The 11730-nt window shown below is 44.2% G+C and overlaps 1 protein-coding gene across 1 annotated transcript; it reads left to right on the top strand.

Annotated features, from left to right (window-relative positions):
• Positions 1–4628: 4628 nt before the first annotated feature.
• Positions 4629–9667, top strand: GNRH1 (gonadotropin releasing hormone 1). The gene is made up of 3 exons (XM_036752918.1): positions 4629–4781; positions 8063–8158; positions 9626–9667. Exons 1-3 carry the CDS (start codon positions 4629–4631, stop codon positions 9665–9667), a joined length of 291 nt encoding a protein of 96 aa, XP_036608813.1.
• Positions 9668–11730: the final 2063 nt, after the last annotated feature.

Below are 11730 nucleotides of genomic sequence, written 5' to 3' on the forward strand. Positions count from 1 at the left end.
AGGAGGGCTAGGCTAGGTTAGGGGTAATCGAGAATTGGGCCTCAAGATAATGGGGTATAGGCTCTGGGAACCCCCTTGAACTCTCCGTGAATCTTCCCACTTGATCTGGCATTAGCCTGAGGCCATAAGCCTTCCGTTTTCCCTAGGCCCAATTCTCAGTCTTCAACTACTTCCCACCCTTAACCCCATTCTCTTGGTTCCCTTCCAACCTCTAGTCACCCCAGCCTACTGGCCACTCCCATTAAGATCCTCCCTAGACCCCTCTTCCAATCACCCCAGACTAGTTGGCCAACCCTAGGTGGCTCCCACAGTCTTTCTGTATATAAGATCCATCTTGGCCACCATGAAGATGCTCAGATTCAATCTTAAATGCTTACATTAGCATTACAAATGTTCAGATTCCTTAAGAATCTGGCCAATATGGCAGATCTTTAATAAATCTTGTTTTTCTTTGACTGAAAGAAGGTTTGGGTCTAATTCATTTGGGCAGGATCTGCGTGGTATTTTGGTATTTTGGAGTCCCAGCACCTGTAACCCTCAACATACACACACACACACACACACGTATATATAAATGTATATACATATACACGTATATAAATGTGTATATACATATATAAGCAACCCAGGCAATGTGGAAATTTGAGGAACCACTGATGTAATGGGGATTGCCTCTTTTCCACCCCCCACTGTCCCACAGAATAATGTTACTGACTGACGTCATACCCTGACTCTCATTCTCCCTACTCTAGGTGTGGCAAGGTGAAGCCCTGGATAATTTGAAGAATCCCACCCAGTTATCCCCATGGAGACTTTGATGATTGGAAGGCCCTCATCATTCTGATTGCATTTCTAGGGTTTGCATACATCCTGAGAATGAACAGCCACTCATTCAACACTCTCTGCTCTGCTTTTCTCCCCATCATCAAACTTTTCTATAAAATAAATCCTTTGAAGTGGGTACTTGCCACTGGAGAGATGAAAATCTATTTTCTGAGTGGAGGCTATGAATCTAGAGAATAAGAAAATCCCATAGAGTGTGGTTGGGCCCTAATGCTAACACCCATTTTACTGGTTGGAAGAAGAGATAGGGAATAGGCTTATTATTTCACAGGAATAAGGAAGCTCCTTCTACTGATTCAGGCCAGCATTTCTCTGCAGCTTGGAGCCAGAGAGTTACCTTGAACACTGAGGTTAAGTGACTCACAGCCAATGTGTATCTGAGGCAAGATTTGAACCCAGGTCTTCCTGGTTCTGATTTTGACTTTAGTTGATTCAATATTAGACAGTTCCTTTGAATCCTAATTCAGGGATGAAAGGGACTTAAATCAATACCTAACAAAAAGGATCTCCCTTATAACATACCAACAAATGGTAAATTCAGACCCGGCTTAAAGACCTCTCAGAAGAGGGAACCCACCCCTTTTTAGTCTTTTGGACAGTTCTCACTGCTAAGCTTTTCCTGACATCAAGCCTCAATTATCCTCTTTTTAACAAATGTGTTAAATGTGCTCCCAAACATTATGTTCCTGAAATCTTTTTTTTGAAATCTTTTTTTTAAAATTGTATATTCACCTTGCCTAATTTAAAATAGACACCTCACTTGGGAAATAAAAGGACCGAGGAGCCCCCTGAAACCACTCACTGTGGTTTTAATCTCTTTGACTTGTGATGTTGACTAGAGAAGGCTTAGGTGGGATTTTAGCATTAGGATTTAAGTGCACATGGCTGTCTCACCAGGGTTTCTACAGTTAAGTGTGCCATTAAAAGCTGGATGAGAAATTTAAGGGGAAAAAAAAAACCTGCACAGCCATTATGGATGAAGATTAAATTAATTTACCAAAAGTAATGACTTTTGTGCTGTGGAAGATGCTCCCATAAAAAGGGGGTGAGACAGAAGACAGGAACAACATTGCTTGAGCAAATCTTGAAGGCAGGAGGACGTCCAGAATTCTTCCCAATCTTTGCCTTCCAGAAGCAGGTAATGTGCTTTAGCCAGAACCCTCACTTGAGGCAACAGGTCCATGAGGGGTTAAGGTACATTAGGAAGTGTCACTGATTCCAGAGCCAGTGCTTAAAGCAATGCTAAAAGGTAAGTGTTGGGGGTGGGGAGAAGGGGTGTTTGGTGTTTCTAGGGGCATGAGGGTCTTAAGAGATGCTTTGCCATTCACCAGATCAGAACCTAGATCCAACTCCTCATTTGACAAAGGAAGAAATTGAGACTTGGGGAGGTTAAGTGAATTGTTTGAGCTCACACAAAGTAGTGAGTGTCAGAGTTGGGATTTGAACCCAAGTTTTTGTAGATCTATCGTTTTCCACTCTTGGATGAAGGAGCATCAGAGAGGACTATGACCAAATATGGCACAACCACTGAGTAAGTCACTCTCTTGTTTTAGGACACAGTGTCTTAGCTACTGGCTTATTTGCCTCTGGACTAGGTCAAGTTTCAAGGGTACAATGTGCTTGGCAATTGACAGACTCCTAAATGGCCTCCATTTCCTAGACCTATGGCAACTCACTCTTCCAAACCTTCAAAGCTCATGAGGTCATAGCCCTCTCCAATGCTCCTTCAGTCAAGAGCTGGAAAGAATAGACACAACTGAGACAAAAGCCATGCAGGTGGACGTGGTGACCAAGAAGGGGACTCCTTCCCTACTTCTCAGGCTGACAGAAGTCTTCACTCCGTCTACCAACCAGCTGTCTACACTCTGAAGAGCCTTCCACATCTCCATGACATTCCAAAGGCAGGCTCTCCAAATACATTTGCTCGCAGGACCAGGCTTTTGTCGACCCCATTACAAAAAAAATACTTTTAAAATTATAATTAAAAGTTTTTCTGACCATTTCATAACATTTTTTGCAATAATTACTTAGCCTTCCTTTGACTGACCTCTCTCTCTCTGGCAGTAAAGTGGAACTTGGGTACTTGAAATGCTTGGTGCTGAGCTGGGGGATGGTTTGGTTGTTGTTCTTGGCTCCCAGAGGATCAAAATGACATCACTACGTCAGGGTCAAGGTACGGTGTGTCCGACTGTGGCTGATCAGACCAGTCTGGCTCAGAAGGCTCTACCATAGGTTGGGCACAAATAACATGTAAACATTTGGAGTGGAGACACCTCTATATTTGCACACCTCACATTTCTTTTGATAAAAGGAAGGGATACCATATGACACAGTGTTAGGGAAAAGGATGCTGTTGTTAAGAGTCAGGAGACCTGGGTTTGAATCCTCCCTTGCAGACTCAGCTGTATGATCATGGGCATGTTCTAAGTCTCAGTTTCCTTCTCTGGAAAACAGAGGTAATCATATCATACTACCTGCCTCACAGAGTTGTGGGGAAGAAAAGGGCTTTGCAAACATTAAAATACCCTCCAGATCTGATTAGGTTTAATTATATGTGATCAATCCTTAACTGCATTTGTAAAAAATGTCAAGCGATATGTGATCTTATCCTGTGAGAAGCTTTTCAGGATAGAGATGATGGCTTCTGTGACCTAAAGGGGAGTGGAGAAAGCCCTGGCTCTGGGGCCAGAGGACCTGGGTTCTAATCTCACCTCTCGTGCCTATTATCTGTGTGACCTCAGGCAAGTCCCTTGACCTCTTGGTCTTAGTGTCCTTATCTGTAGAATGTTACAGTGGATGATGGACTTTACCTGCATTATCTCATTTTGTCTATGAAATGGGACTTGGGATGTGGGCTGGATGGCCTCTAGATAGTCATCATAGCCCTTTCAGGAAGAGACAGCCATTGTCCCCATTTTAGTGATGAGATCACCGAGGCTCACAGAGGTTCAATCCTTTCTAGTTCTGGAGGTCTGATCCTTTAAACAGAGAAGCACGGAATATCAGAGCTGGGAGGGGCCTTGGAGGTCATTGCATAGGGAGGTGCAGTCACCTGCTCAAGGTCTCCCTCTTCTATCTCATGTCCCATGATTCAAAGTTCATCCCTCTCATGCTAGCCTTCTTTCCACTTCCTCCAATGGAAGGCGACATTTCCCAGACCATGGAGGATGGTTGTGGTCCCCACTGTGTGAATCTGAGTTCTTGGAGGACAGTTTTTATATTGGCAATGCTTTTCAATGCTAACATTTCACAGAATAAAATGTGTTTATCAAAAATACTGACCTATTTGGTCATTTTCAGGACATGAAAAATTAAGTTTTCAAGTTACTCTATTCACCTATTACTAGAATATATATAGATATATAGATCTGTCTATACATTTATAGATTCTAGCAATATAGTTCCAGTCCTAGAGGAGGGAGGACTCAACAGATTTGGGGAACACAGCTGTAAGAGAAGAGGGTGGGTTTGAGCAGGAAATAGGACTAGGTTTGGAGATCCAAGGAGAAGAAAAGAAAGAACCATTTGGTGAACGTGGGGAGGAGGTTGCTGAGAAATTCTGGGATTGGGAGTTCCAACCTAGACTTTGCCACCCACTGACTGTACAGGGACTAATTACTGTGTGTCTCAGTGCCTGGCTGCTCTTCTCTGCAAACATTCTGAAGACCTTGTCCCGTCTTGCAAGGTTAGCTTAACTCATTTCTGGGCTCATTGCCAACCCCAAATAGTTGTCCCTCTCCGTGAATGCTGCTTCTTTAGGTTTGTTTGTTTCCTTCCATTTTTTAATGTACCACAGAATGGAACTGACCCGGAAGCTCCTAGCTGGATGCCTTCTCCTGACTGTGTGTGTGATGATCAGCTCTGGCCAACACTGGTCCTATGGCCTTCGCCCAGGAGGGAAAAGGGATGCTGAGACCTTGATCGATTCATTCCAAGAGGTGTGTTTGTTTGCTACTGACCTCTTGAAGAAGGGCTGATGGGCTCAGGAGGCACAGGTTTTTGACTTGATGTTGCTTGAACATGGATATTTGTTTGTGGTTGTTGTTCAGTCATGTCCAACTCTCCAAGACCACATTTGCAGTCTTCTTGGCAAAGATACTAGAGTGGTTTGTCATTTCCTTCTCCAGCTCATTTTACCGATGAGGAAACTGAGGTAAACAGGGAGAAGTGACTTGCCCATGACCACCCAGCTAGTAAGTGTCTGAGGTTAGATTTGAATGTAGATCCTCCTGACTGTAGGCCTGGAGCTCTATCCACTGTACCACCTAGCTGCCCTATGTATATTTATTAGAAGAGCTTTATTTTTCTCTCCTCCCTCCCCAAACCGCCCCCCCAAAAGGAGAAGGGTGGGGGAAAGTGGGAGAGAGAGAAAATAGATTTTAGTTGGGTGGAAAAAAAATTGTTAATTAAAATGAAGAAGTGTGTTTTCCCTGTTGAAAAATGGCACTTATTTAATTCAATTTATCCCAAATTTGTTAAGCACTTACTATGTACCTATTAATCAACAAACATTTATTAAACACTCACTATCTGCCAGTAACTCTGCTATGTTCCAGGGCCCTCAAGAAGCCCACATTCTATAGGGGGAGGAAAATGTACACCCAGAAGCAGATACAAAAGGAGCCATTTTTTGGAATGGAGAGTGGGCACGACCAGCTTGGGTGGTTATATCAGGAAAGTTGGTTCAGCTGTGTCAGACACAGGCCTAACCTAGAGATTCTTAGAATGCAGTATGGCAGACCAGATGTGTGACCTGGTCAAACTCCACCTGGAGTATTGTTCACTTCTGTTGCCACATTTTGAGCAGCTAGGTTGTGCCATAGTGTACAGAGCACCAGGTCTACAGTCAGGAAGACCTGAGTTCAAATGTGGCCTCAGACACTTGGTAGCTGTGTGACCCTGGGCAAGTCACTTCACCTTGTTTGTCTCAGTTTCTTTGTCTGTAAAATGAGCTGGAGAAGGGAATGGCAAACCACTCTAGTATCTTTGCCAAGAAAACCCCAAATGGGGTCCCAGAGAATTGGATATGACTGAACAACAACACCACACTATTGCCACGTTTTAGGAAAGATATCGATGAAGCGTAGAGTCCTAGAGCAGGACGGCAAGGATGTTTAAGACTCTTGAGGCCATGCTGTATGGGGATTGGTTAAAAGGCCTGAGGGAGTTTAATCCCCAAGCAGAGAAGACTCAGCAGAGACACGACAGCTAAATTCAAGTATTTGAAGACTAGAAGAGGGATTGGTCTTGTTCTGCTTGCCACAGCAAGGGTGTGGAGGAACCCAGAGTGATGGGGGGAAGATGCAAAGAGGAAAATTGAGGATAGATGTTAAAGGGGGGGAGAGGCTTCTTAACAATGCAATGAGCTGCCCCGAGAAGTCATTGGCTCCTCCTCACTTGTGGACACTTGAAGAGAAGCCTGGACAGCCACTCGGCAGCTACAGGATGTAGATGGGAAACTCTCAGAGATTAGATGGATTCTGAAATCTTACCAAGTTCTGAAATACTGGGATTCTGGGGACATATATGACAAAATAGAGAGATAGATAGATGATAGATAGATAGATAGATAGATAGATAGATAGATAGATAGATAGATAGACAGACAGGGAAACAGACATTGAGAGAGAGAGAGAGAGAGAGAGAGAGAGAAGCAGAGAGATGGAGACAGAGACAGACAGAGATACAGAGAGAAACTGAGAGATTCCAAGGTAGCATGTTTAAGTAAGGACAATATTTGGGGGCTATTTGAATAGAGATAAGTGAAGCCAAGGGATCTGGTGAAATTTCCAAGAGCAGTTCTCATTACATCAGCCTTGGGTCAAGGTCCTTTGCCAAATGGGGAGTTTTCACAGAATTAGGATGAGCCACTTACCTTTCTGCCATACTTTCCATCCTCTTCAGCTGCCCTTAAGATACACCTGCCCTGAAAGCATGTACTTTTCTTATACTTCCAGTCTTCTGCCTTTGTTCTTTCTTTATTATTACTATTTTTATTTTTGGTTCTAAATTCTCTCCCTCCCCCGTGCATTGAGAAGGCAGATATGATAGCCTTTATACATGCAAAGTCATGTAAAATATATTCCCATATTAGCCATGTTGCACCACCAACAGAAACAAAAAGGAAGAAAAACAAAATTTTAAAAATCTGCTTGAAGCTGCACTCAGAGTTTGCCAGCTCTCTCTCTGGGATGGATAACATTTTTCATCATAGGCCCTTTGGAATTGCCTTGGATCACTGTATTGATCAGAGTAGCTAAGTCTTTCCCAGTTGGTTACCATTATAACATTGACGTTACCATGTGCATTGTTCTCCTGGTTCTGTTCACTTTAGTTTGCATCAGTTCATATAAATCTTCCCAGGTTTTTCTGAAACCATCTCCTTCACACAATGTGCTTTTCATTGAACACTCTGTTTTAACAATCCGGCTAGCAGCTTCTGTGGGGGCGTAAGATCCACCCACAGCCAGCACCCAGGAGGCTGCCGGCAGGCCGGGAAAGCACAGGTTCTTTTTATCTGCTTAACCAAGGAAAGCATAGTGAAGGGGTTGACCAGCTTACTTTAATCCAGCATTCAGTTAGTTCAGGGGAGCCTACAGACAACATTCATTTAGTTCAGGGGAAAAAGCCATTACCCTGAACTTCAGAACAAATACAAACAAATTACAAATATCAACAGACCAACCCAATACAATTCATAGTTACCAACATCTAGGTTCAGCCCAAGGGCTGGCCCAGAGTCACGCTGTCCACCTCTGCCTCACCAACCGGAAAGGGATCTTCAAGCTGTCTTCTCCCCTCTTATAGAGTTTTTGACATTATCAAACACCACCTGAATGACCAGGGCTGATTGGTTCTTGAGTTGGCCCCTTCCCCTAGGACCCTGGGAGGTTCACGTCCACATAGACTAGGTTAGCACCCAATAGGGTGTGGCTCTGGAGTCAGCACCTCCCCTCAGCCAGCCCCATGAATAGTCACACAGGAAGTTCTCTGCTCCCAGGCATGGGTCTCTGGGCTTCCTGCCCCAGAAGAGAAGCAGCAGGCACGGGGGAAAGGTGAAGCAAGGCTCAATGAGATAAACTGAGTCACTCAAAGAAAACAAAGGCTATTCTGGTTATGCACTCCTGTGTACATCTTGTGGGTCTGATCCCATCATTTTGGAAAAGACTTCTCCAAGTTCTTTTTCTCATTGTCCAAGAATTCTATTGTTTTCATTCAGATGGGCAGTGAAGGCAACCAGCTGGCAGAGCCACAGCGTTTGGAATGCGCCATTCACCAGCCACGTTCACCACTCCGGGATCTAAAGGGGGCTTTGGTGAGTAAAGCACAGAATTCCCAAATTCCTGAGTTGAAAGGTTCCCGGGACATCCTCTAGTTTTCTTTTTGAGGCAGGAGGTCCTCTTAAATCAGGAATTTTTAACTTGGGGTACATGGAGAGATTTTTTGGGGTCTGTGAACTTGTAGGGGAAAAATGGCATTCCTATTTTCACTAACCTCTAACTGAAATTTAGTGCTTCCTTCAGTTACTTTAGATCATTATTCTGGGTAGGTCTATTGGCTGCACCAGATGGCATGCCATGGGGGTCCTTGGTACTCTGGAAGGTGAAGAACTCTCTTCTCTAGCACCCTGAACAAGTGATCCCCCACCTTCTTCTGGGGACAGGGCACCCACTTTCTCCTAGGGTCATTCTTGTCCTTGCTGAACATTCTTGTTTCTAGCGAGAAGTTTTTTTAAAAATTTTCTTCCTTTTTCTTATGACTCATAATATCTAGCAGAAAACCCTGCACACACAAGGTATTTTAAAATATTTGGTTAATGAATTAATGAATGAACTCTTCCTAGTAAGCCAGAATCTGCTTTCCCCTAATCTCTATCCACTGACTCTAGATCTGATCTAGATCAAGAGCAACACAGAACAAGCCTGCCCCCTCCTCTGCCAGACGGTCCTTCAGACATATGTAGCGTTACTAGATGGACAGAAAAGCCAATAATTTGGCATTACTAGATATATTTGGTATTACTAGAGGCAGTTATATAGTACAGTGGATAGAGCGCTGCACCTGGAGTAAGGAAGACCTGAGTTCAAGGCAAGTTAAGTGACTGCTGCCTCAGTTTCCTCATCTGCAAAATGGACATCATCATAGCATCTACCTCCCAGATCAAATGAGATTCTATTTGTAAAGTGTTTTGCACACTGTAAAAGAGCTAAAGAATGCTACCCATTATTTGAAGAGGGCTGTCACATTTAATAACAGCCAGCATTTATACAACGTGTCAAAGTTGGCAAAGTACTTAACAGACAGATACTATCCCATCTGATCCTCACAATCACTATTATCCCCATTTTACAGAGAAGGACATCAAGGCTGAGGGAGGTTAAGCGACTCGCTCTGGATCACGTGTGTCTAGCGCAGGATTTAATATCCGGTCTCCCTGACTCCGGGTCTGGTGTCCTATTTATACCTATCCCCAAGTCTTCTTTCTTTGCTCCTGGGTATTTGATGCTCAGAGGGGTCTGATGCCACAGACACGGGAAGAGTCGAGATTCGAACTTGGGTCCTCTGGCTCCAAATGCACTCTTCTTACAATACCATGTTATTCTGCTTCCCTCAAGTTTACAAAATTCACCTAACTCCCCCAAACTATGAAATTTCACAAAGGGAATCTGCCGTATTGGCTTCATTCCATAGATACAAGAAGAAACTGGTGAGGCCTTTCCATTGTTTTGGGAAGTCAGTAAAGTCAGTTATGTTGGATGTACACATGTGTATCATTTTTCAGGCCAGCCTGATTGAAGGAGAAGCTGGGAGGAAGAAGGCTTAACTCCACTGGACCAAAAGAATTTCCCAACATAGTTCTGTAGTTAAAGTAGTGACCCTTTGGATGAAGACTGGCAAAATGTGTTGTGATGAATTTGGAAGCATCTCCAATCACGGGCAGGTTTCTGCACTGAAAATATCTTGGAAGTGAGGGTCCTTTTTGAATAAAGTGGTTATCAATGTTTGATCTCATTCTGTAATTCAGACGCCAGAGCTGGATCTATGTATGGGTGTGTGAGTGTGTGTGTGTGTGTGTGTGTGTGTGTGTGTGTGTGAGTGTGTTGGAAACCTGAATAGGTAAGGGCTGCCAGGGTTTCTTCGGGGGTGGGAAGTTCCATTTCCCAGCGGGCTTTTAGAAGGTGAGTTGTTTTGCTCTTCTGACCTGGACTGAGAAACTTGGGGGTGAAAGCTGTGATTAGCAATAATCCTTCCATATCATTCACCATCCTGTCAAAAGTTACCCTCCTTTTCACACTCACATCTTTACTTCCCAATATCTGTAATTTCTCATAATTTACTTTAACATGCTGGGTCAGTCAATCAACAAACATTCATGAAGCACCTACTGTGTGTCAAGCACAGTGTTTGGTGCTCAGGATATAAAAGACAAAAATATCCTCCTGTACCTATTTTTCATTGCCAATTCTTGCTTCCATCTTCTGCATACGGCACCCATTGCCCAGCTCCCAGTGATCCATAGGCAATCTTTGGTTATTTCACACATAGTCTACATCTTAAGGTCCCAGAGTGGGAGGGAGTGTGGGGATGAGTTACTCTAGTAAACAGAGTAACGGGAGTCACACATGTTGAGTTGTGGAAGGACTCAACAGGATCAACGAACTTGATGTGTTTCTAACAACTAGAAACATCTGTCAACAGACTCTTGTCTCCTGTTCTTCTGGGGCATCTGCCTTGCACAATGCATTTGGAGGGTGGTTCCATTTTTGATTTAACTATTCTGTTGCACCTCCCACCTGACTATTGGGTCTGGAACCATACTAGGTGACATCTAAGATATACCCCAGAGGTGCTTGAGGTGGGGGCCATTGAGACGAATTCTGATCTTGGACCCCTGATGACTAACCTGTAAGACATCCTCTAGGACTGCGTAGTGTAGACAATCAGTGGTTACAGGATCAGCCAGACCTTGTGATGAGCTGAGACAGAGGCTACCATGAGCCCTTTACTTTTAAGACTAAAGTGTTTGAGATGGGGGTGAGGTGGGGTGGGGAGGGTATGATCCCCTACCAGTATATCAGGACAGTGTTTACTCTCGAGGAACTCACAGACTAATTTGCTGTTGTTGTTCAGTCCTTTCAGTCCTGTCTGACTCTCTGAGATCCCATTTGGGGTTTTCTTGGCAAAGATACTGGAGGGGTTTTCCATTTCCTTCTCCAGCTCATTTTACAGATGAGGAAACTGAGGCAAACAGTGTTCGGTGACTTGCTTAGGGTCACACAGTTAGTAAGTGTCTGAGGCTGGATTTGAACTCAGGAAGATGAGTCTTCTTGCCTCCAGGCCCAGCACTCGATGCACTATGGGGCAACCTAGCTGCCGTCTAATTGAAGTAGCCAGTGTATGTAAGAGCCGGGCTGCAGGGTCCATGGAAAGACCAGAAGCCTTAGGGGACCTGCCGCTCCAGGGCAGATATAAGAGCAGTGAGGCCCAAGCATCCTTAGGCAGGGGCAGGTTTGCCACCACTTGGGAGTCTTGAACCCAACAGCATTCAGTTCTTTTCCCTCTTTTGATAAAGCATCCATTTAATCTCCATGTGTATGAGTAATCCTTTCAGAACATGTGAAGTTGGGGAATTAGAATCTCCATGGGCTGGAAGCATCGGCTAATTTAGTTATTAATTATGATGGGATTAAATCATACACATTTAAATTGAAAAACCTAGACAGAAACCCAGGAGGAGTTACCATAGGGGACTGGGGGGGCTGAGAGGGCCCAGTGGTTAGTGAGCTCAGCACTAGAACCTAGGAGTCGCTCAGGAATGCACAGTGAAAGCAAGATGGAGCGCCATCTGGTGCCATGCACAGGCACTGTTCTCCAGGTGGCCATTTT

Source organism: Trichosurus vulpecula, chromosome 3 (assembly GCF_011100635.1).
Source record: "Trichosurus vulpecula isolate mTriVul1 chromosome 3, mTriVul1.pri, whole genome shotgun sequence".
NCBI lineage: Eukaryota > Metazoa > Chordata > Mammalia > Diprotodontia > Phalangeridae > Trichosurus > Trichosurus vulpecula.

Coding starts and splice junctions, on each gene's coding strand:
- GNRH1 (XM_036752918.1), top strand. CDS start 4,629: ATGTACCACAGAATGGAACTGACCCGGAAGCTCCTAGCTGGATGCCTT. Junction 4,782..8,062: donor TGATCGATTCATTCCAAGAG/GTGTGTTTGTTT, acceptor GTTTTCATTCAG/ATGGGCAGTGAAGGCAACCA. Junction 8,159..9,625: donor GGGATCTAAAGGGGGCTTTG/GTGAGTAAAGCA, acceptor ATCATTTTTCAG/GCCAGCCTGATTGAAGGAGA.